General features: G+C 40.7%; 2 protein-coding genes across 3 annotated transcripts; both read left to right on the forward strand.

Moving 5' to 3' along the window:
• The first annotated feature begins 1,717 nt into the window (after positions 1–1,717).
• Positions 1,718–13,254, forward strand: LOC103178602 (heat shock factor protein 3). 2 transcript variants are annotated; one of them, XM_042345677.1, is made up of 14 exons: positions 1,764–1,815; positions 4,897–5,079; positions 5,917–6,025; positions 6,445–6,572; positions 7,399–7,523; positions 8,020–8,095; positions 8,827–8,888; positions 9,454–9,532; positions 9,833–9,957; positions 10,354–10,566; positions 11,351–11,456; positions 11,566–11,631; positions 11,767–11,845; positions 12,287–13,254. In XM_042345677.1, the coding sequence occupies exons 2-14, from the start codon at positions 5,074–5,076 to the stop codon at positions 12,616–12,618; spliced, it is 1,506 nt and encodes a 501-aa protein (XP_042201611.1). In that variant the 5' UTR covers positions 1,764–1,815; positions 4,897–5,073; the 3' UTR covers positions 12,619–13,254. The 2 variants fall into 2 exon arrangements, with proteins under 2 accessions (XP_042201609.1, XP_042201611.1); XM_042345675.1 differs by lacking the exon at positions 4,897–5,079 and having other exon boundaries at positions 1,718–1,815.
• Positions 13,255–17,406: 4,152 nt separating this feature from the next.
• LOC103178603 (myelin protein P0-like) lies at positions 17,407–25,148 on the forward strand. The gene is made up of 7 exons (XM_007893441.2): positions 17,407–17,492; positions 19,530–19,895; positions 20,653–20,691; positions 23,262–23,372; positions 23,611–23,632; positions 23,768–23,803; positions 24,986–25,148. The coding sequence occupies exons 1-7, from the start codon at positions 17,441–17,443 to the stop codon at positions 25,146–25,148; spliced, it is 789 nt and encodes a 262-aa protein (XP_007891632.2). The 5' UTR covers positions 17,407–17,440.
• Positions 25,149–25,283: the final 135 nt, after the last annotated feature.

The raw sequence follows: 25,283 nt of genomic DNA on the forward strand, positions 1-25,283 counted from the left end.
AAAGTAGTCATAATTACAGAAATATTGTAAACATTACAGATTTGATTGTTATATAATGTACATAAAACTAAACCTGCAATCACTTGCATCTTAATACAGCCATACATTGAATATAGTTCCTTATCACATCTTTAAAACATCTCAAAAGCACTTCACAGGATTTACTATGGGGTGTAATGACTGTATTTGTCATTGAATGCAGAAGCTAATCTGCATACATCAATGTCCCACAAATAGCCATGAAAGATGTGGCCAATTTTAGCTGGAGGATTGTTTGCCAACTCACCGGAACTTAATGGGGATCACAACAGATGCCAAGATACACAAGTTAAGCGTCAGTTGGTAGCGCTTGCCACAATTCAGAAGGTTGTAGATTTAAGCCCCACATAAGGACTGATTCCATTGCAGTGCAGGAGGTTTGGTGCACTGTTGGGAGGACGTGTTAAACCAGCTGGAAGTGTTCTACCAAACATTCGCACAAGCCTAGGCGAGTATTTTAAATCAATGTTTTGTTTCCAGTTTTTCCCCCGATTGAATATTTTTTAATATGGCATAAATCAATATTCAATTGAGAGCATTTATTTTCTTGATTGACCAAAAAGGTTGGCCACCAGTGTGCTGGTCCAAGCTCTTGTCTGCCTCCTTGGGTAGACATTGATAATAATACTTGCATTTGCTTTAGTGTCTTATGTTGAGACTTCTGAAAACGCATCAAAGGATATACTGTAAAGTGGATTGACTGTATTTTGTGGGTGAAATGCGGTAGCCAGTTGCGCGCTGCATTGTCACACAAACAGCCGTGAAGTGAGTGATCAATTTTATTTGGAGGACTGTTTGCCAAGTCATTGGTAGAAACTCCCTTCTCTTTTCAAATAGTGCCAATGGGTCCTTAGAGGACTCCCGTAGCGTCCTGGATAGCTTGCTTGCCATACTAGTGAGAGGACTCGAGTTAGGTTCCCAGGTGTGTGGGGGGGTGAAATCTTAGGGAAGTTTCCTTACACCAAATACCTCCGATTACCCAGCAGTAAGTAGGAGCCCGATTGTTAGTCGATTTTGGATCGCTTTCCGGTAGGGGGTGGGAACGGTTTTTTGAATAGTGCCGCTGCACCTTCGAGGTTCACCTCAACGGGCAGACGGGACACGGGTTTAACGGCGCGACCGAAGGACGGCAGGTGCTGACGAGGCCACAAACCGCGCCGCCGCCTCTCTTTCCCCCCCCATACCCCCCCACCACTACCCCCACAGCGCTGCCTCGGAGGTGAAAAAAAACGACGACGACAACGCCATCGCACTCCTGGCCTTTGATGCAGCGCTTTTTTCTCCCCCCCCACGTCTTCTCGCCGCCCCCGCAGCGCTCGAACCCAATATTTGTGGGCGATAACTTTATAAACCCTCGAGTTTTTATTGAGAGGTGACATCAATTCCAAATGCTATGGATAAAAAGTTGAACCGACGTGGGGTGGGGTGGGGCGGGGGGGTGGGACTAACCGACTAACTCCTCCTCCCAGCACCCCGGTCGGTCACGTGGCACCTGGCTAGCCAATGAGAACCTCCCCCTCCCCGACCACCAGCCGCGGGCGCCATGTTGGGTGCGTGCGGTGCGTGTCCGTGCGTGCGGTGTGCGTGCGTACGCTCGTGCGTCTGATTGCGTCGTCGTCCCGTCCCCCACCACCACCACCACCCTCCCTCCCTCCCCCCCCCCTTTACAAATAAAGCACCGACATGAAGCACGCGAGCGCTGTGCCGGCGTTCCTCACTAAGCTCTGGAGTTTGCTGGAGGACCCGCAAACTGATAGCATTATTTGTTGGAACGGGGTAAGGATTTTGAAGGGGTGGGAGAGGGAGGGGGTGAGGGAGGGAGGGCCAAGGCCTCGAGCGCGCGAGTTAAAGGAGAGGTAACAAGGCCCCGAGGGGGGGTCGTCGGCGGCGGTGGCGGAGGAGGAGTAGTCTGTGAGGAGATTTAAATAAATCAGTGGAAGAAGCTGCGTTTAAAAGCGTCTCTGTTTTTTGTTGTTGTTGTTGTTCAAATCCTTGGGGTTTCCCCCCCCGAGAGCTCCTTCAACTTGAGGTTTATATATTTTTTTTGGTGTGTGTGTGTGTGTGGTGGGGGGGGGGGGGTATTATCCTGTCGTTTAAAGTCACTGTTGTTTGCAGTTTATTCTCGTGGGAGGGGGGGAGGAGGGGGTGAAAACATTTAAATTTAAATTTTTTTTCAAAAGGAAGAAGGAAGAGAAAGCGAGAGAGAGATTGAGAGAGAGAGAGAGAGATGAGAGAGAGAGAGTGAGTGAGTGGCGATGCCGCGAGTGGCGGTGTGTAAACCGCCCGAGGCCCACCTCTCAGGCAGTTTTGTAAACTTTTGAGCCGGTTTCGACCTCCGGGGATTGTTTCCACGGGACGAGACTCTTTGCGACCGAAATAAAACGCATGACCGCCCTCAGGGGCTGGTGGGGGGGTGTGTGGGGAGGGGGGTAGTGGGGGGGCGGGGGGGGGTAGTGGGGGTGGGGGGGGAGGGGGGTAGTGGGGGGGAGGGGGGGTGTGGGGAGGGGGGTAGTGGGGGGGGGTAGTGGGTGTGGGGAGGGGGGTAGTGGGGGGGGGGGGGGGTAATGGTTGCCGAGTTGTAAAGCAACAGGATTTTAAACCTACTTTAAAAAAGTAAATCCTCATAGGGGTGGGGTGGGGGGGGGTTTGCTTCTGTTTGTTTTGTGGGTTGGGTTTCCTGATCCCTGTGATGCACTCGAAGGCGTTTGGGGTTTTGTTCAGGGTTCAGGGTTTAACCCTTCAGCTTCAGCTTCAGCCTCGGGAGGAGGGGGAGGAGGAGGAGGGGGAGGGCTTGTCGTCATGGAGTGGTCTGACCTGTTGTCATGGAGCGGTCTCTGTCTGGTTTGAGGATGGCCACGCAGTTACAATCGCGCTTGCACCTCGACGCGGCGTCTTCTCGGCGCCTCGCGGCGCTCCGGCGGATCCGCCGCGGAGTGAACTGACCGCACGTTTGCGGGCGAGGCGCGGCAGCCGATTGCGCACGGCAGCGTCCCACGCACCGTCGTGGATTGAGTGACCCAATTTATTATGGGGTTTTTTTTTCTTCTTGAGGGATTATTGTCAGGCGGGTGCAGTAAGGAAACTTGCCCAAGGTTTCACCCTGCCGGGAATCGAACCCCGGTCTCTCTCGCTTGCAAAGCGAATAATCTAACCACTGAGCTACGGGACTGTACATTTGTTTACAATGTTATTTTGACGGGATGGGGAGAAGGAATGCACAGATAATTAACCACATATAAAGAGCAGACACCAAAGAGTGATTTAAAGATTGAATGCCGGTGCCTACAGGAGGCTCTTAGCTTCACGCTGCTGTGTTAGCCAGTGATTTTGTTTACATTTCATTGCGATTAATTTCTTACCCTTTAGGAGTACCAAACACTAACCATTTTTTTTAAAAAAAACCTAGGGAACGCTTACGTCCACCTCTTCTACCTTTTTCCAATTGCAGAATTGGTCATTTTTGATCAGGAATATTAATTGTAAACCTGAACTTTAGCACAAAATGGATGATTAAGTGGTATAAATTAGTCCAACTCATGGCTTCCACTAGCTTGCAGAATACGTAGATTTAATTTACATTCAGTAATTCTCTTTTTTCTTGAAGTATTCTGGAGATATTATTTGGCCAGCAAAATGCCTGTTGGAACTTTTTTAAAAATATAAACAACATACCCAGGACATTGAGCAGCTTTATTGGAGTTGAGGATGCACATTGTCATCTGCCTAAATACTGGAAGTATGAAAACTTTTGGGGTTGCATGGAGATAATACACCCTGGGTTTGAAAAAGTGCACCAATGTTCTAACCCAACCTACTGAGCCCATCTTTGGCTATAACAATAGGCTACAGGAGGTTGTCGATGTACAGCCTTTTTCTTCTTAGTCTGCCCATATTTAATATTGGTAGTAAAGCACCATAATATAGTAGTATGTGGATCTGTGCCCATATCCCTGAATGAGCTGAGCTCTTAATCTCAGTTGAGGGTAAATATTGAACCAAGACAAACATTAGGGTAGAAGGGAAACGTGGAGACTCGCAATAGTCTTCCAGCACACCCAGCAACAAGTTTCAGAGTAGTATTGGTTAAGACCTTGGCTCTTGACAGTGATAGTATATCGAGATTCAGTGAAGAAAGTTTATGATGCAACACTGACTTAAAAATGTAGCAGAGGAGTGAGAGCATTGCTCTGCTTTCAATTGCGTTTTCTCACTGAATATTTTTATTTTCTCAAAATTGTTAATCACACATTGCAATTCCAAGCTCTCTTAAGATGCTACCCTGCCTGAGGGTCGCTATATAAATGCAAGTGAATTATTCATTCGTATTGGATGAAAGTGGGGACACTACACTCTTTATATTCTTCTTTCGAATGACTGAAAATACTTTGGGGAATATTCTTTATTAAAGGCAAACAAAGACAATTTAAGCAATATTTAAAAAAATCTGTATATGCGATTTGTGTAGGTTTTTTTAAAAAAATTGCGTCTTGAGGTGTATTACAGTACTGAGTTTAAAAGAAAAGTAATTTTCTGTTAGTGTGTGAAAATGCCACCTGGTGGCAGACAGCAATATAATTCTGCAGTTCAATACTGACACACAAAGCTGTCAAATGACAATCAAGCTGTATTAAATACTTACTTTAGATGTAACACCTGGCCCATTTGATATACTGCCTTAACACATCATTGAGACATCCCAAAGTGCTTCACAGGGTATATCATAAAGAGGATTGGCTGTATTTTGTGGGAGAAACCACTCACACATTTACCACTAAGTAAACCATATGAACAGAATAATGAAACTCACTATTTCAAAAAATCTGCACATTATCAAAATTCTCTTTTTAAATTTGACAGTTTATTGATGAGCAAGAAATGAAGTGACTGATGGCTTTTCACCAACTCAACCACTGGAAAAACTCCTGCTGAAAAATCAACCCACCTCTTCCACAGTGCCCACAGTTACTCCAATTTGGCCTCCACTATCCCTGTGAAGCTCTCTGAGACCTTATCCTGTGTGAAGGCGCTATATAAATGCAAGTTGGTGTTAACTATTTACTGAATAGAAGTTACTGAATTTGAACCTGCTGTTGATCACCGAAGAGAAGAGAAAATTTAAATGTTACAATTAGACATTTTAGAAATTAAAATATTGTTGATTTAAATGGCAATCATTAGAAGGTGGTGGGGGCAGGGTGAATGTTTGAAGGCACTCATTTTCATAATGCACAACGTGGGAAGGGGAAGTGTAAGTCACATCAAGTGAGTTATCCTGTTGCCCACATTCTTCTAAATCCCCCGACCCCAGAGGTTAGTGAGAATGTGGAACTCGCTGGCAGAAGCTGTGGTTGAAGCAAATAGCATCAATATATTTAAGAGAAACTTGAGGAATACATGAAGCAGAAGGGAATAAAAATGAGGGGAATTGGATAGGGCGGATGTTTTATATGGAGTATAAATGGAGTATAGCATGGACTAATTGGGCTGAATAGCTTGTTTCTGTGCTGTATCACTCTAATATTTCTGTCCACCAACTCGCAGTATCCATAGCCAGACAGCAAATCTGCTGAAGTTCCACTAGTGCTTTTCTGATGCCCCATCCCACAAGTGGCCCGAGGCAGTATTCCCTCAGCTGTTTCCTTTTTTGTGGGAAGAACCTGACTGTTGCTTAGTGTTTCCATACAGTGATGTGAAGAGAATGCAAAAGCTTTGAGTGTGAACACATATCCCATTGCTAGGTGTGCCACGAGTTAGTCCTCTTGCACAGTCAGATAGTGCAGCCCTACACTGCAAAAAAACACACACCGATGAAAACTTGATGAATACTGGCTTCATTCCTTTATAGCATTCAGATCTTTTAATATTCTTTGCTTGCAGAATGGCGAAAGCTTTTATGTCATGGATGAAGCAAAGTTTGCAAAACAGATGCTTCCTAAATACTTTAAACATAACAACATGTCCAGCTTTGTTCGTCAGCTGAATATGTGTAAGTACAGGGTGAATGGGGGGAAATAAAACTAATTATCAATAGCTTTATAACTAGGAGACTTCCTGTGGTTTATTTATGATTTAAATCATAACATTAAAAGAGCATGTTAAGATAAGGAAATGTAAGAGATGATTAATCCAAAGTGATTAACTGTAATGGTGGACTGCACGTTATTTGGTTACAGTCAGACTCTTAAGTGGAAATTAATAACATGGATGCGAGTATGATTGTTACATGTTTAAATGCTTGTTGTGAGATCTCTGTTTTGAGATCCCTTATGCAGACATAGAGGATATGATATGGGAATTATTGTGCACTGTTGAGAGAGAGCATTAACTCAAAATCATCATTAATCTGTAGTTTAAGATTGCCATGTCTGAATGACTTCATGTGCTGTGTTAACGCATTTGATGTAGATGGGTTTCGGAAGGTGTTGCATATGGATGGAGGTCTTTTCAAGCACGACAACGATGGAATTCTAGAATTTCAGCATCCTTTGTTTCAAAGGGGAAAAGAAGACTTGCTGGAAAACATCAAAAGGAAGGTGCGGCACTTTTACTGTGGAGCAGGGGCTGTTATTACAATAAAATACAAAATTACATTTGTAAAGCGCCTTGAGGATGTCCCAAGGCACTGAACAGTCAGGGATTAGGACCCAAGCAGGTGGGGGTATGTGATATTACATACCACAGCGTAACTATTCCAAGAGTGGAGCTCACATTTACATGTATAAATCAGAAGCACTTGAGTTGAATTAAATAAAAGTAATGCTTATGTAGTTTTTTCTTGTAGTTGTTGTAGATAAAGCTTCTTCACAATAATAATAATCCTTGCATTTGATATAGTGCTTTTCATGTCTTCTAGATGTCTCAAAGCTCTTCACAGAATATACTGTAAAATGAATTGACTGTATATTTGTGGGAGAAACACAGCAACCAATTGTGCACAGCAGTGTCACAAATAGTCGTAGATTGAAGTGACCAATTGTATTATTGTTGTTATGACGGGGATTAATGGCTTGGGCTAAAGAGGAAGTTTCACAATCGAGTCTACGTTTTCACAAAGAAACCATTGCAAATAGATATTTATTGACTTAAGTTTTATTGTTTTCCCCCCTTCCTCTATAAATAGACACACAAACGCACAATCAAACTCATTTTCATATGGGTATGATTTTGTATCATACACATATGAAATCATACCCATATGAAAATGAGTTTGATTGTGAGTTTGTGTGTCTATTTATTGTATCATACACATATGAAAGGCAGGAGCCCATGTGGAGTATAAACACCAGTGCAGACTGTTAGGCATGAATGAGTGAAGAATATTATGAACAAAAATCTGATATTAAAAATGGTGTTTTGTAGGTACCATCTTCCAGACCAGAGGATGTGAAATTCTTTCCCAGTGATCTGAGTAAAGTTTTGTTGGATATTCAGGAAATGAAAGGAAAGCAAGAAGGCCTAGACAACATGCTCGTCACCATGAAGAGGTAAGCAGTGCACCTTTGACAACTGGAAACTGAACGAAAGTATCATTATGAATAGTTTTGTAAAATCAAAATCAGCAATAGGAAATTTGATTTGATTTTTCCATTCCCTAACATGGGCTTTAAAGCCGATTGAACGTCCAACAGCAACATGTCCTGAGACCATCAAATTCAACACGCATCAGGCATCGCAAATCAAGGATTCAAATCTTAAAACTTATAATTTCTGTCTTCTCCCAACCCCCAATAGTTGCACCAGAAATACATATTGATAGGAGCTGCATCTTAACTTTTAATTAAATTGCTTCCTTATTCCTTGGTGAAGATTGGTACACCAGAGATTGAGTTGTAGCAACCGGACATTTAGCTCTAACGTTTATTCTGCCTTCATATTATGTGCAGATTAGTATTTGTATTTTAGACATATTAGAACTGTTCTAATTTATTGGCTGGGGAGGAAAGAAGGACCTATTGAAAAATGCTCTGTGCTTGTCTGCAGAGAAAATCAGGCCTTGTGGAGAGAAGTGGCTTCCTTACGTCGGAAACATGCACAGCAACAGAAATTACTGAGTAAGGTAAATAATCTTTGGCTTCAATGGCCCATTTATTAAATTCTAATGTGATTCTCTCTTTGGAGGCTGCTACAGTAAAATGCTGTTTGATATTTGTCTTTCTTCCTGAAGTTTGCTGTGAGGAAACCAAACCTCTTTGGTGACCTGGTCTAAGCAAACATTGAGTTTTCCTTTCATAAGTACTGTAGGTTTGCTGAGAACCTATGCTTACCTTCTAAATCTGCAGTTTAAAACACTTTGAACTTTTAGAAATGTCTCTGACTGTGATCGATGGCTCCGAGCACTAAGAATGCAGCTAAATTCAGTTCTGTGATGCAGAGATACAATTGTCAGGAGGAAAGAAGTCAAAAGTATGTGCTCTGGAGTCTATTGATGGGGGGGAAGGAAGAGGGAGAGAGATAACTGGCAGCTGAATTGCTCTGACTGCCCTAGCATATCTTAATGTAACCAGTTGCAGGTTGACCGTTTGCCCTGCGTGTTGTGCAGAAATATAACCAAGGAGGAATCATAAATAATATTTTAGGAACGCAAGATGTATTTATTCTATAATGCTAGAGTACTGCATTTTTTGCAGTCTGTGCGTGTGGAAAGTTTTACTTTTGAACCTCCATTTGTCGACTACTTAATTATCGGTGTAGAAACCTCTGGTTAGCACAGTTGCCTGATGTTGCAGCGCAGCTCACAGACTCCTCTGATTTTCCACAGTGAAGAGTTGGCTCTCTCTTATTTTGCAGGTTATTGACTTTATTGTCCGCCTAATGCAAAGTAACTGTCTAGTAGGAGTTAAACGAAAGAGGTAAGATCAAATACTGACTGAGTGATTAACTACTTAACCGGATTAGTATAATGTACTATTGATGTTGATTTGCATCATCAGACTGTTTTGTTATTGTGCAATTTTATCTGGATAAATGGATACTTGATCCAATTGCATACATTGGCCAGTTGTCTCAGTCCTTCTGCCTTGCCCGTCTTCAGATCGCACCTTCCCCTTTGATCGTGCCTATGGTCGGTTTCCCCTCTCTCCCCAGCTCGGTGTCAAACTCTGCCACTATTAAGTGCTCCGAGACACAAACCAACGTCAAGAGTAGTGTATAACTGCAAGTTGTTTGTTAATGTGAGGAGAGATTGTTCTACTATTCCTCAATATTTCATTAAAGTACATGTTTCCTAGTTCTTCAGTTTGTAGCTACAGGTGAAATATGGTGGCAGAATGACCAGAAACAGCATTGCCTATTGTGGGGAATCATTTACCTGTAACTCAGATGACCCCGGAGATTCTTGAATGAGAACATGAACAGTGGTTTAAAAAGACGTTAACTTGTAAACAATCATATTTCAGCTCTTTTTTTCATTTTTAGACCATTTATGATCGATCTGACGGGGTCTCCGTCTGCAAAGCACAATCGTCAGGCTGCACTGAAGTGTGAAGAAGCTTCTGTAAGTATTAAATTGCTAAATTTTTACAATCCTGCACAAAAAGCGCCCTCCCACTCACTCATTCCGAGAGCTTAGTGAGTCCATTCAGTAGGTCTCCAAGCAACTTATAGGAGCCCCCCCAGGTCAAATCCCTATCTTTTGCTGCATTAACAAATCTACTATGCTGGCTGTGGAGTACTAAAACTGATCTCATAAATGGGTTCACGAAGATTAGGTCCGTGTCAGCAAGTAACTTATCAGTGAAAGAAGTAAGGTAAATGCTTGAGTTGTCTTTTTAACCAACTACACTTTACTTTGTAGGCAGAGGTTTCAGAGCATCGCACTGCAAATAACGAGGATTGCATTAACGATACTGGATATATTGTTGAGAGAAGTCAAGTGGATCAATCTCTCCCATTATATTCAGGCACAGATTTGGTTGGTAGGTAAGTATTGGCCATTTGCTTTATCCTTTACGTATCTGATTAATCATAATAATAATAAATAAGGCTGCAGCTTGTCATAGCATTTCTTATCAAAAATCACAGAGCAGTCGATTTAGTAAAAATCATAGATTTAGGAGGAAAATATTGTGTGAAGTCAGGCATCAGTCCTGTAGCTTCTTATAGTGGGGAAGGGGGCAAAGCTGCACAAAATTCACTTAACTGGACTGAAATAAATACCATGAATTATATGGATGTGCCAACAATAAGAGATTAGATTATCATTTTAGAGGATCCTTGTAGGATCGCCTTACTCATCTTGTTTGCATAATTCCCCCCCCCACCCCCACCCAATTGTAGGAGAGAAATAATTTGTTGTCTTCAAAATTAAATTCACAGTGATGCTCCTGTTACCATGGATCAAGAAGTTGCTGATTATACAATTTTACATCATTTATTGGATCAAGATGCCGCAGAGCCTGATTGTGAATCTGCTGCTGGTCAGACGGACACCCAGGCCAACGTCACAGAGGACCCTGTCACCATCATCAAATCCTTTCTGAACGAAAATGAGAATAACCTACCTGCACAAAGTGAAATTGTCCTGGACAGGTAACGATAACATTATTGACATGATTGCTGCTGTTGTAGAAATTTCACCTTTGTGTCTCCACGTGGAGCTCTGGGTAAAAACCGCAAGAACTTTGAAACTTGATTTAAATAGGTAATTTAGTTCAGTGATTCAGTTTCAATCACTTTAAAATGTCGCCGTGAAAACTTTGGGGAAAAAAAGTAGTGTTTTTTTAAAACAGTGGTGCACACAATATAATCTGCAGCTTGTTGCAAATGCAGGTAACATCAGAGTTTCTGTCTCATAGTGTGTACTGTAGTATCAGTATGAATTCCCGTATAGTGTACAATACTGGACCTGCGAGACAGCTCACAGAGATGGTGACTTCAGTGCTAAAGTAATGCATGGGGTGTTTTCTGACATTTCTTGGATAATAGCTTCCAGCCTTTGGAGAAAGTTATTTTCTGGGATGGATTGGCCATCTACAATACATCTGGCTGCCAAATGAAGCAAATACACAAACGTCAAATAATATGTACCTCCACGACTAGTTAGCGAGTACATTCGGAAATGTTGTGAAATAAAAAAAGAGTAAATTGTGCCATATAAATCGAATCCACGCAGGCATTGTGGTTCGCCAGAAACAAAATCACCCCTGTGGCAGTCAACATAGCTTATTCAGTCCTGCCCCAAAGTAGAATTCAGTTGTTGAGTGGTTCTCAATAGTCTGCATTCCATAAATCACCAAGCCAAAACTTGTATGGAATGTGATGTCTAATTAATGACCTACATCATTTTTTTCTTTCTTTGTAAATAATACAACAGAAGTGAAATTCAGGATTTTCTGGACTGCATCGATTTGAGCCTAGAAGAGCTCCAAGCACTTTTGTCACAGAAGCAGTACAATATTGACAGCGATTTTATCAGTGAAGTAAGTTTTTGTGTATATATATATATATGTGTATATATATATATTTTATATATGTAAAACTTCTCTCCCCTTTTCACTCCACCTTTCTAACCTGTTGAATTTTTTTTAGCTCTTCGGTTCTGATCTACCTGCTTCAACTGTTGACCTGCCAGATACTACTCCCAGCACAGCAACTGTAAGTATACAGCAACAGCTTGCATTTATATAGTGCCCTTTATGCTGGGGAGTGGAAGTGCTTCCCGATATGTTCTCTTTATATTTTAAATTGTATTATACGTGTTGAAAAAAAAATTTCTGCCTCTTATCCTAGCTTGAAGAGTTAGTTGAAAGCACCAGTAAATTAGCAGCATGTGAAGAGGTGGCTAAAAATGAAAAGGATCCAAGTGAAGGTTGGTATAAAGTATTAAAATTGAGACTTGTTTGGCACTGTCATTGCTTCCATTGTCAAGCTCATGTCGGGACTTTGATTTCACATAGTCTTGGCTGATGTTTGTGGATCAATTTAAGAAACTAAAGAGTATTCTGTAGTGATAAATCTCCCCAATTTCTCTTACAATTTGTGGCACTTATGTCAAGATATCCATTGATATGAATAATACAAGAACAACTCGACTTGTAATGCTGATTTGTGATAGTTTTGTATTTGTGGGCTGCTGCATTCGCCTGCAGAACTAGTCACTACACTTTACTGTATATTCTGTGAAGCACTTCGAGAAGTCCTGACGTGAAAGATTGTTATTGTAAGCGAAATATCTGGGGCGAAATCTTGAAGTTATGGTGCATTTTGTTTATGATCTGTTATTTGCCCCCCCCCCCCCCCCCCTCCACAGCCAAGCAACTGATCCAATATGTCGGAAACCCAATACTTACCAAATTGGAAGAACTATCTTCATTTGAAGACAAATTGACAATCCCCAAAGATGTTCCTCATATTTCTGAAGAGAAAACCCCATCCTTTGTTACATTAGTACAGGATTCCTCTGTGGCATCATCTTCACAGCCAAACGTAGAAGCACCTGTGCCCTTCACGGGACCTTATGACTTTGATCTCTCACCGGAAATCGTGAATGGAGATTATGCTTTACTCCCTTTGTTTGGATTGACACCGGTTGAACATCTGGAAAAGGAGAATGATGAAGCGACAGGAATTTCACCCTTGTGAGAAGTTACCATTTTAATAAGTACTCAATGTGGAGTATTTACAAAATGACTGAGGACATGGGCTATACTTTTGCCTGCTGTAAAACATTTTTAAAATATTTTTCTAGTATTTTAAGTTGAGTTAGTGGCCTCCTTTCGTGTCGCACATAATTGCAATATAATATCATGAAAGTATCACCTGTTTTAATTTTTCATCCTACAACACATTTGTTTTAGAAAAAGTGAGAATTATGGTGCAGGCAGCGGTTCCGACTGCCAGCAACGATGACAGGACAGAACGCAACTGAATGCTAAATCGCACAAAGGTCTTGCAAATATTAATACTTGCAGAACCAAAAACAGTCAAAAAATCTGTGGTAACTGTCTTTTGAAATGGCATCACTTCTTTCCATTGAAATGAATGGAAGACTTAACTCACCTGAACAGAAAATAGTTATTTTAACATAGCTCCGAGAAGCTATCCCGCATGAAAGGCACTGTATAAAGGCAAGTTGTTTTCATTTATAATTTGCTGAAAATGGTATGACTCCCACCAAAGGCAATAATAATAATCATGGACCCTATAATGGTAAGCTATTTGAGGCTATTTCGGCCACAAAATACACAGTCACTCCACTTTACAATATATGCTGTGAAGCGCTTTGAGACATCTCACTGACGCAAAAGGCACTATATCAAATGCAAAGATTATTATTTATTATACCCAAAGTCAGCAACTTTCAGATATTGTTGAAATTGCTTTTGATCATAACTGCTCAATGACACAATTATTTTCTATTTGATTTGGACTGTATTCAAAAAGATCTGTAACAACACCTTTTGGGTTGGTCTGTGAAATATTGAAAAGTACAGGGGTTCAATTTAAAAATGCTTGTTTTATATGACTGGCAACTGACCCAATAAGTAACTGCAATGTGTCTCAATATATCAGATATCTAGAATGCATCCATCATTTGTTTCTATTCTACTTTTGTACATAGTACATATCAAATGCAAGGATTATTATTATAGTAAGAACTATAAACATAATTGAGGCTATTGTTACCAATGTAGGANTTTTTTTCAAACCTGTAATGGGCATCATTTACATATGTATTTGCCTAGAGAAGATTATTCACGTGACTTAACTATCAGCATTTTTTTAAAAAAAGCCTAGTGGACTAGAATGTACAAATTCTCAAACCCCTATTTTGTTTTGTGTTATCAACCAGGTATATATTCGTATTTTACTTCTCAGCAGAGAATAATAATAATTTTGAGTAATGTTTCTAATGTCAGCCAGAACATCTAATTTCAGCTGTACTTGATGTGAAATATCAGGTCAGTCTCCGAGACTCTATGACACCCTTCATAAACCCATTGCACCAAATTAACCATTGAGGCTAGGGGTGTTAGAACTGGTCTCAATCTCCCCGGACAAGGGAATGGAAGGTTCAGCCAAGGTGACCCTTTGCTGGTGGTGTGCTTGGGTGTCCCATGTTGGGTGTGACGTGGACAGGATTTGACTGATTTCTCAATGATCCGCTGACATTTAATCATTGAGGCTTGGACGTGAAGAAGGGCCCCTAAGGGTAAAATACCAGAGAATTGCTGGCATCTCTCTGGAAACGTATGCCATCTTGAGTCATGACTTTCAGGAGAGAAGGGAAAAGGATAGAAAATTGGGGATTAGGAAGAAAAGGGAAAATACTGGTGTCACATTTTATCTGAGGCGTTTATCAAATGGAACAAAATTGCTGCTGAAAACCAAATTGGGTTTAGAACCTCTTGTTTTGACCACATGATGAATTTACTTTTCTCAGTGCAGTTAATGTTGATGAAGAAGTTGGTCTCCATCAGTGACTTGTTACAGCTGCAACGCTGTACACTCTTTGCAGCTTTTTGTGGTGCCTATGCGAAGTGGAAACGGTCAAATCTTTGTCCTTGGTGTCGAATGTTGTAAGTTGTGCTGCACTAAGAATGTGCATGAATGATAGATCGTAGACATTTTTTTAATTCGGATTTTCTAAACGCTAATTGTGAAATCCATTGGTTCCAGTCTGTTATAAGTGACATTTGATTTATAAGTTGGCATATACACAGCTGATAATTCAACAATAAAGGTGTCTGGATTCATATTTGTGTTCTGTGTGAATAGTCATTAATCCGGTTTGCACATTCTTACCAGACCATCAATTCTAAAAAAAAAGGAGCCATTTCATAGCAAGACTTTTAATGCTGACCGGTGTCTTTGGGGCACTTGTTAGTCTTTAAATGGCTACATTTACTTGCAATTGTGTTTGTTGTATTCTCTGACGTTTTAATGCCTGTAACACAGTGACTTATTTGGCCACTTATTATTTATCACCCAAAATACACATTTGTAAAAAAAAACTTCCAACGTTTCACTTGTAACATTAAATATGTTTGTTTTCAGTCAAACTTCCAGCTAAAAGAAAATTCACAGAAGAGGAACCTAGTCTGACGCAAGACACTATCTGACTTTTCTTTGGTATAGTTGTCAGCACTTTTCCTGTGCTCACTAATGACTCATAGTCATGTAGCAAAAGTGTTATTTTTTTTAAAAGAAAGTTGTAAGGAACTTGAATTTTATGCATAATGTTTCCATCCAAGTTTCCAAGCTATGAGCTGCCTAATAAAGTTTCAGGGCAGTATTTTTCTGCATTGTGTACATATTAATTAATCCTTATTCAGTTACTGCTGATCCCAAAGGCTTTTCTGAGCTACTGAGTTTGGCAGGTGATAAACTATTGCAAAGGTGTGTTAATCAGCATCATTCATGTTTGCTCCATTAATAAGTAGAGGGGAGCCACTGAAATATATGCACATGAGTGTGTGCCTTATTTGTTGCTCCTATGATTAAAACGGTGACTAAAAGCAAGTTTCAATGCAGAATTAAGGCATCTTTAACTGGGGCAACTTTAGGCAAGTTTCCTTACTCCACACGTCTCTGTTTTCCTAGGAGTAAGTAGGAACATGGTTGTTAGTTGACTGGCAGATCACTTTCCGGGGGTAATAATCCCTCAAAATAAATAAATCACTCAATCCACGACTAGGACTCTGCTGTGCGCAATTAGCAGCTGCGTTTCACACAAAATACACACTCAATTAACTTTATATTCTGTGACGTGCTTTGAGAGGTCTCAAGAATGTGGTAAAGCATTGAATCAAATGTTAGGGAAGGATTATTATATTATAATTTAGACTATGTGATTCCAAGTCCCAACTTGGGACATGAACCCATATCTTTGATTCGGAGATGAAATGCTACCACTAAACCAGGCTGTCGCACAAATATCATCAAAATCTTAATGTACATCACAAGTTACTCACTGTCATCTGATCTATGCCACTTATAAACATTGCGCAACTAAGACTCAAATCCTATTTTAAGAAAAAAGGGAATTGTTCTTTTCTAAGGAGAAAATGGCTTATCCATTGTTGTATTGTTAATACAGTATGATCTGTGTTAGTCACTTCTATGCTTCTATGCACAAATGGCAAAAATAGCGCACCTTATGGGCCTATTATTCTATTCAACAACAACAAAATAACAATAATATGGCATTTGCATAGTGCCTTTTCACATCGGGAGGACAGCCCAAAGCACTGGACAATCGATGTTTCAGACCCGAGCTGAGGGTCGGGATCGTGGAGGGGGAAGGCAGTGGTGAAGTTGGGTGATTGAAGGCATGGTCGAAGAAAAGGGTCTTGAAGGAGGGAGGGGATGAGGTGGAGGGACTGCAGGATGGAGTTCCAGAGGGTGGTGGCAGAGTGGTAGAAGTCTCACCCGCCAATGGTGAGGCGTATGAAGTGGGGGACATGAAACAGGCCGGAGTCCGCTGAGCAGAGGGAGCGGGTCCGTTGGTAGGGGGGGGTCACAGAGGTAGGGAGGAGCAAGGCCATGGAGGGCTTTGAAGGTGAGGACCAGAATCGTGAACTGTATCCTCTGATGGGGAACAAATGGGGTGGGGCAAGGCTGGGGGTGATAGGGTTGTGGACCCTGGTGCGGGAGAGGACACAGGCTGCAGACTTCTGGATGATCTGCAGCCTATAGAGGAGGAATTGGGGAGACCGACAAGCACGGAGTTTGGTGAGTCGAGTCTGGGTGTGATTAATGAGTGTATGAGTATCTCGGTGGCCTGCGATGTGAGACAGTCGCGGAGCCGGGCGATGTTGCGGAGGTGAAGGAAAACAGAGCAAATCATGGCATGGTTGTGTTTCATTCACACAAAAAGTGAAAAAATCTGAGTTTCTGACATTAACGCAGATTTTACAGACCAAAGCGTTGATATATAGCAGATGGCGTAGAAAATGGAGGGTTACCAGTGTGCTGGTTATCTAGAGACAATTGCAAAGTATGGAATTAAGATTATTTGATTATTCAACAACAATTTGCATTTTTATTAAAGATTATTTTTCATTCTTCTCAAATAAAGTTATGCTCCCACATTTCTAACTACTTCTAGCTAAGAAGTTATCATGGTGAATACATCCAACAGAGACACAAGCAAGGTAGGCATCTCTAATTCAGGCTGTATTACAAGCGCATCGTTGCAGTAATTTAATGTTTCATAATATTTACTTGAAATGGATGAGTTAATCAATTACCTTGTGTATGATAAAGACCTGACAAAATTCTAAGGATAAGTGAAAATAAATCCTTTCAAAGAAGGAACCACAAAGATCAGATTACTGACTCATTGTTTTGTGTCTTGGAAAAAAAGGAAGTATTTTTTATATAGCCTGTCTAATAGACTGTTACAACATTCTCAGGGAAGTTCACATAATCACTGCGTTTGCCATACACACAAAGCCATATCATGGAGAAGCAAGTTTGTCCTATTTTATTTTTCATTTTAGGACTGAATTTCGGTGAGTGTTAAAACTTTATCTATATTGCTTTCTGAAATTGGCTGTTATTGCCTATATCACAATATGTTTACAAATATAAACCTTTACTTTTGTTCTGCTACTTCTAGTAATGTTGCAATAAAATAAAAATCACCATTAATAAACTATTATATCTGTCACACTGCCGTTCTGATACAATTGCAGTGGTTGAAGCTGAATCAGTGTACATCAATATTGGTCAATTCTGTGTCAACGTTTTGTTTCATTGAGTCCATTCTTTCCAGGTTTCACTGTGGTCGTTAAGATTCCTGATCTTACACCAATTCTTAATTCCCCTCTTGGGTATTCTTTCTTATGCTACAACTCTGCCCTAATTAAGTTTGGATTCATCCTTCCTGTGTTCCATCAATCTCATCGTTGCTATTAATAATAATGATGATTAACAATGTTTGAAATTAGTGAGTTGATCGGTCAGAATAAGCTACGGTATTTGGTTTTTGAAGAGTGGAATTTGGTCTCAATTGGATTATTTACAGATGAGTTGGTCACATTTCCATGTTGTGGTTTTCCATTTAGATTTCAAGCTTTTGCGTTTTTTTAAAAAAAATCCGTATTATGAATGTTGACGTGGACAACAGATCTAGAAAAAACTTTAGCTCATCTCTGAGGTCGCAATTTCTTCACTCCAATTTGAATGTTCCTTTGCAAGTCACGGGCTGTACTGGAAGATAATCAGAATGTCACAACCGGCAAATGTACTTTGTTTCAAATGAGACATCATTGTTACTGCTTGTTCATCTTACGGTTACATCTGATTGCATAGCTATTGGTTATGGCACATTAAAAGTTCAATGTTGTGTTCCGTAGAAGAGTAATAAAGCAATTCTGTGGCTCATTGGAATCAGAAGTACTTGTGACATTATCAGTTGGACTAATTTCAGAGACCATGCTTTTGACATGTACAATTTTATGCCGTCTTGACGAAGGGTCGTGGACCTGAAAGGTTGACTCACCTTCCTTTCTCCGTAGATGCTATGCTGCCTGACCTGCCGAGTGTTCCTAGCGACTTTTGTCTGCAGGATTTTGCGTTTTATTTATGTCGTCTTGTTCCTTTTCCTCTTTGATAATTTCAATTCCAGTACATAGAATGAAAGCAGTGTCCAGCCACGTGCATATTTATCACAACTGAAGCTAGAAACCTTGCGGGGAACAAAAATGGGTTGAGGTTTTGACGAATGTTATTCTTCCCCTTACAGAATGTTGTCATTGCTGTGATTTTTTTGGGGGCAGTTTATTGCAGTCCCTGATAGTTCCTCTACTTCATACCATTTGGTACAAATACAACGCAATGAGTACTGATCTTTGAAAAATTCCTGTAGTCCTTGAAAGACAATGTATTCTAGCACTTGATAATGCGATACTCATATTAATAATAATCCTTGCATTTGATATAGCACCTTATCACGTCTTCGAGACATCTCAAAGCGCTTCACAGGATATACTGTAAAGTGAATTGACTGTATATTTTGTGGGCAAAATATTAAGACAAAAATTGATAAAAAGTATTTCCAGACACAGTAACACACTGCTTAAAAGTCTGGTATTAAGATGACATTGATAACAGGCATTATCTGTTCTTTCTGGTTGTGTGGAACAAATTGTTCATTGTAGCTGCATATTTCTTCTGTCTGCACTGGAACTAGTACTGAATCAGCATGTAAATAACAATAATACGTAAATGTAAGCGCCCCGAGATGCTATCCTGTGCTATATAAATGCAAGTTGTTGATATTTAATATTGTGCCTTTCATGTCAGGAGAATATACAATACTGTAAAGTGTATTGAATGTGTTTTTTTGTAGGCAAGCACAGTAGCCAATTGTACACAGCAATGTACCACAAACAGCCATGAAGTAAATTTAGTTGGTTATTGTCAATTTCATTTATTATTTCATTTATATTATTATAGTAATTATCCTACGTTAGGTAGGTTTCTAATTTAAATGTCATGGTGAATGAAGCAAGCACTGAATCACACAAAGTTAATCTGTTTTACAGGTGATTCGGCCCATCTCTTTGCTCCCCAGGAGGTTACAGGACAGTTGAGAAAATCGATTATCCTACCATGTAGTTATAAAGCATCCCATTTTTACACTGAAAAACAAGTTACCTGGTACTTCGGGAAACACGGCCCTATTCTACACAGAAATGCATCAGAGGTGCACACTTTCCCTTCATTCAACCAGAAAAAATTGAGTATAAACAGTAAACCTAGGTCTGGTAATGTCTCACTCACCCTTGAAAACCTGCAGTACAGTGACATGGGAACCTACACTTGTGAGGTGACATTTCGGCACTTTTATGAACTATTTCACAGAAAGGTCATCAAAGAATCAGTCGACATCACTTTATTTGTGAAAAGATGTAAGTCAATCCCTTCTCATTCTTCATATGTGGCACAATTAAACGCGTACTGATGTTCTCTTCCTTTCGTCCGACCTGTAATTCTCAAAAGCTGCAAGGACGGTTGAGGTGTCCTGATTTGGCTTAGTCTGTCGACACCTTTCTGTTGTCAGCCGGGCATCCAACACATGTGGAAACCCACTTATCACCATGCTGAAGAGTATCCAGGCCGGACTGAGAGTTTCCCGTGTGCACGCCGCCCATTTTCTTGTATCTGGAATGGAATGTACCCACTCTCCCTGGAGGGCTGCACCCCGCTTCACATAATTCCAGAAAGCGTTAGTCACAGGTTGGCAAGAGCCAAAGTTTGGAGGTATAAAACTGACATGGGATGATGGAAATTTTCCAGGTGAATTTGAAAGTTTACCTTAATTTGGAACATTTTCCTCCCAAGATTGAAATGAGAGGACTTGAGTTTGGAGTCGATCCTTCCGCTTTGTTAATGTCACTTTCTAACTGCTTGTTTGGTATTGAATATGCATTTAATTTCCCTGTAACTTTCTTTAGAAAGACCCCTAATTTTACCCGCATTCTGCACTGAGTGGAAATTTTACATGTGAACCCGAATCAGGAATTTGGATCACAACTGAATCAATTGTGCATCCAGTTTGGAGCTTATCCCAGTTTTGACAATTTTCCTTGCATTGTGAATTGCCCGTGCAAGATGTCAATATTTTAAGTAATTTATTTCATTGTTTTCCTCCTCCCATCCTCACAGCAATTCAACCCACTATGATGAGTGTCATGTCCACCTCAGGTAAGATTCTAATGATCAACCTTCCTCTTCAACTGTGCCTACAGTCACCTTCCCCCTCCCCAAGCTCGGCATCGGGCTCTGCCATTGTTAAGCACTCCGAGACACCATCCGGCATGAAGGGCATCATGTAAATGCAAGTTGTTGTTGTTAACATTTGATTTACATCTGCAGTAAATGGCACTTGATTTATTTACGAGCAAGAGATCAAGCCATTCAGATTATTCAGTATCTATTTCCACTGGTTACGGTTTCTCGCCATCATGGATTGCAACAACAACACCAACAAGCAAAGCCATATTGACACAGATCAGGTTGTGTCACAGGACGACTAAGTTGTAAGGTTCTTCTGTAGAGTCCGAGATCCCTTATATCACTCGTGTCACTTAGACCTACAGTTGCTGAAAGTGAGATGCATGTCCAGCGCTGATTAGCGGGCTTCCTGTACACACTCATTACAACAACAAGAACTTGCATTTATATAATGTCCCTCATGCAGGGTAGCATCCCAGACTGGTGGAACATTGAGAGCAGTGGGGGAACAGTAGGAGGAGGGTCTAAATTTAGTGGACCCTTAACAGATGAAAAATGTTTGGTTCAGGATCTGGGATAACTGGACTTAAATCTCTCCACAGTGACTGAGCCCTCTGCACCTTTTGAAGGCTCCGCTGAAGAGTGGCCAGATTCTCAGCTGCCATCAGCCTCTGGTGAAAAACATGAAGGTGGTTAGCAGATTTTGTTTTACACAAACATAGACTTTTCGTCCGGTCCAGAAACTTTGGGCATTTAATTAGATCTTTTTTTTTCTGAAGATGAGATGAATGATTAGAGGTGCTTAAACAGCAACAACAACAAATTGCCTTTATACCATGCCTTTCATGTCGGGGGGATGTCCAAAGGTGCTGCGGGCCAGAGTCAAGTCAATACCGTATAATAATATAATAACCCTTGCCTTTGATATACAGCTCTTTGATATCCTGAAGCACCTTGTCACATCATCGAGAGGACTCAAAGCGCTTTCACAGAACTTCATTTAAAGTCTAGGGACGGGGTATTTGATAAGATCAGGAATATTACAGCAGTTCCTCAGACCATTATTAACTCTTTGAATAGCTGGCACTTTCTGTTTGTTGACGGATTTTTTTTTCTATACGATGTAGAATTTTTTTTAGTTGTTCGGGGGATAAGAACAGATCATATTGCGCCTTGTTGTTCAGATTGAATAACATTTACCTATATCGATAGACTTACATGATAGAATAACATGTTAAAAACTTCTCCCTCCTGAGCGGAGCCCCTATGATGCTGATAGGTTGAGAATTCTCAAAATCGAATTTCAGTCACATTTCAGTCACATTAAAACTGAAACACTTTACAACAACAACTTGCCTTTACGTAGTGCCTTTCACACAGGGTAGCACCTCGAAACGCTCTGCATATTTCAAATGGTGAGTTCTGTGTGAGGAACGTGTATTAGAACCCCCGGCATATAGAACTGAGCGTTGAGGTGTTATTTCTCCACTACACTGAGTTCACACATGTGATTGCAACCCTGGGGGAGGTGTTGAGAAAGCCAGGTATAGCTGGCAATCAGCTGTTGCTGAGCATCCTCTAGCGGGGATGTTGAAGATTGGATGACAAGTGCCTGTTGCCCTCTCAACTCCAATGTTCGTCATGTCAGAAAAGAGGAAACAAAGGGGAGGAAGTATAACTATAAGTATGTATAAGTATAATTATGTCTTCTTGAAATTACAAAACCATGTTGACCCTCAAGCCTATTACTGTTGATCATCTCCAGAGGAAGTGGAAACTCACTTTGCTTTTACAGAGTTAGACACTTAGTGACAGTCAATTCACTTCACAGCTTATTTTGTGAAGTGTTTTGAGATGTCTCGAAGACGTGATAAGGCGCTGTATCAAATACAAGGATGATTATTATTATTACTATTATTATTAGAGACGAACTCCTGGTGCTATATGAATGTACCTTGTTGTTGTTGATGATGTTGTTGTAGTCAAGCACTTTTGTGCTCACTTGCAGAAATTAATGGCAGCAGGCGTTCAATTCTTGTTACAAGAAAGGATCTAATAAACTTGCGATAGCTATTCTGAGAGAGTGGAAGCTGCTCTGTAGAGTGAAATCTAGAACAACAGAGGGCAGCACTGGCTTACTCATTTCGTGATCAGAAGTTAAATGATTCCTTCCCTCTCTCTCTCCTACTGCGGAGAGAGAACTTTGATTCCCTGAAATGCAGAGAAACAGTTGGGAGGAGACCTCAATTCTAATCTTGAAGAGAATAAACATCATATGTTCATGTTCCGAGCCACTTGCCCATCTGAACTCGCGCTATTTAAAAAGTGAACGGAGTTTTTCCTGGCGTCCTGGCCAACAATCCCCCAAATACAAATTGTTCATTTACTTAATGGGTGTTTCTGTGTGCAGATTAGCTGTTGTGTTCTACCAAATACACCGTCATAACACTTTACCCTATATGCTGTTAAGTGCTTTGAGCCGTCCTACTGATGTGAAACTATTATCAATTGTGAATCTGTTTCCCTGTCTATTTTCCTAGAATCCAGCAGGACAGAAATTGCGCTCTGGGTATTTGTGCTGTCGATCATCTTGATTCTAGTATTTTGTGCTATTATCGTTCTCACTGTCATTCTCCAATCAAAGAAGAGAGGTAAGACTGCAGCTCACTTGGAAAATAATTCCTTTTGGGTGAGATGATTACAGCCCCAACCTCTCCACTTCTCTCCCCCCCCCCCCCCCGAAAAAAAGATTTCTCCAGGGAAAACTCTTAAGGGAAGAGACTTGATATGACAAAGTAGGAAGGACTCCCTGTTTCTTAACAATTGAGCATTTTCTACAAAGAGTTTGACCTTTATATTCTAATCATGCCTTTGTTCTTCTTTCCCCAGGGAACATGCACCAATCACAAAGGTAGGTGCACATTTATTTCCTGCTTTTTTTCCGATGTGAAAGGTGCTATACAAATGTAATTTGTTGTTGTTGTTGGAGGCTTGGCATTTTCCGTAAGATACAGATGTTAATTGTTTTAATACCCTCTCCTTCCAGGCCTTTTTTTCCAGAGAACATGCACCAATCACAAAGGTAGGTTCACATTTATTTCCTGCTTTTCTCCCGATGTGAAAGGCGCTATACAAATGTAATCTGTTGTTGGAGGCTTGGCATTTTCTGTAAGATACAGATGTTAATTGTTTTAATAGCCTCTCCTTCCAGGCCTTAGCTCTGCAGGACTAAAAAGTGTAAAACTGTACTAAGAATTTTACAGTGTCCAAGGAGGTCACTCAACCCATGTGGAATCCTGTAGCTCAGTGGTTGGAGCACTTGCCTCGCAAGCGAGAGATCTGGGTTCGATTCCTGGCAGGACGAAATGTTGGGCAGGTTTCCTTACACCACACACCTCTGCTTACCTAGCAATGAGTAGGAACCCGGTTGTTAGTCGATTGGCGGATCACTTTTCCGGGGATAATAATCCTTTAAAAAAAATGATAATAATTTGGTCGCTCAATCCACAACTGTTTGGCTGCTGCGTTTTGCCCACAAATATTCAGTCAATTCACTTTACAGTCTGTGAAGTGCTTTGAGATGTCTAGAAATGTGATAAGGTGCTATATCAAATGCAAGGATTATTATTAATTATTATCATGTTTGTGCACTCTGAAAGAGCTAGGCATATCCTCCCACCTCCCTGCCCTTTCCCTATAATAAAATGCAGCAGCAAATGTGATCTACATTTGCTTTTAACAGCACTGTACTTTGCATAGCAGTCAAAGTAACCTTCCACAGACTGTAGACAAAAAAAAATTATTGTAAGGCTGGTCAAAGAGGTGAAATTTGACACAGATGCAGATTCCAGTTCACATAAAACTGAACTCGTAGAGATAATATACTGATTTAAGGTGAAAATGTTTTAATAACTAGTGCAGAATGGAAGTAAAGTGGAACGAGTAAGTAGATATTTAGCAAGTGTGCAACTGCAAGTGGTTAGAGCACATCACAAACTCAACCAAATTGTTCCAGTTTTCACTGTGAAAATTGCAATGTCCTGCATGTTCATGTGGCAAATGAACATAGACTTAGGATTATTATAATAATAATCCTTGCATTTGATATAGAGCTTTCTCACTCTGAAAGAGCCTCACAGATTATACTGTGAAGTGAATTGACTGGTAATTTGTGGGCGAAATGTTAGCAACAACCGATCCATCCCTGCATCCTTTTCAATTGTTGCCACAACTCATTGGGACCTTTTCTTTTTTTGATCCTCAGTGTCACGTACGAAAACTTCCCCCAGGTTTTCGCTCCGAGCAGCGAAGAGGTTGAAGCCAGTCACGAGTACGAGGTGATGAACAAAACCAATGAGAACGAATATGCAATGATGTCAGGGGCTTATCCCAGAGAAATGGAAGAATTGTATATTTCAGTGGAATGAAGGTCTTATGTGACCTTGTGACTGAAGGCTTTGCCCTGCGCAGCACTAGCTATACACACACATTGGAAAATTGCAGGTTTGAATTGCTAGGTGTGTGTGTGTGTGTTACATCAGTTGACCTAAGTCACTGAGATG

The sequence above is a fragment of the Callorhinchus milii genome, unplaced genomic scaffold (genome assembly GCF_018977255.1).
Source record: "Callorhinchus milii isolate IMCB2004 unplaced genomic scaffold, IMCB_Cmil_1.0 Scaffold72, whole genome shotgun sequence".
In the NCBI taxonomy this organism is placed as follows: domain Eukaryota; kingdom Metazoa; phylum Chordata; class Chondrichthyes; order Chimaeriformes; family Callorhinchidae; genus Callorhinchus; species Callorhinchus milii.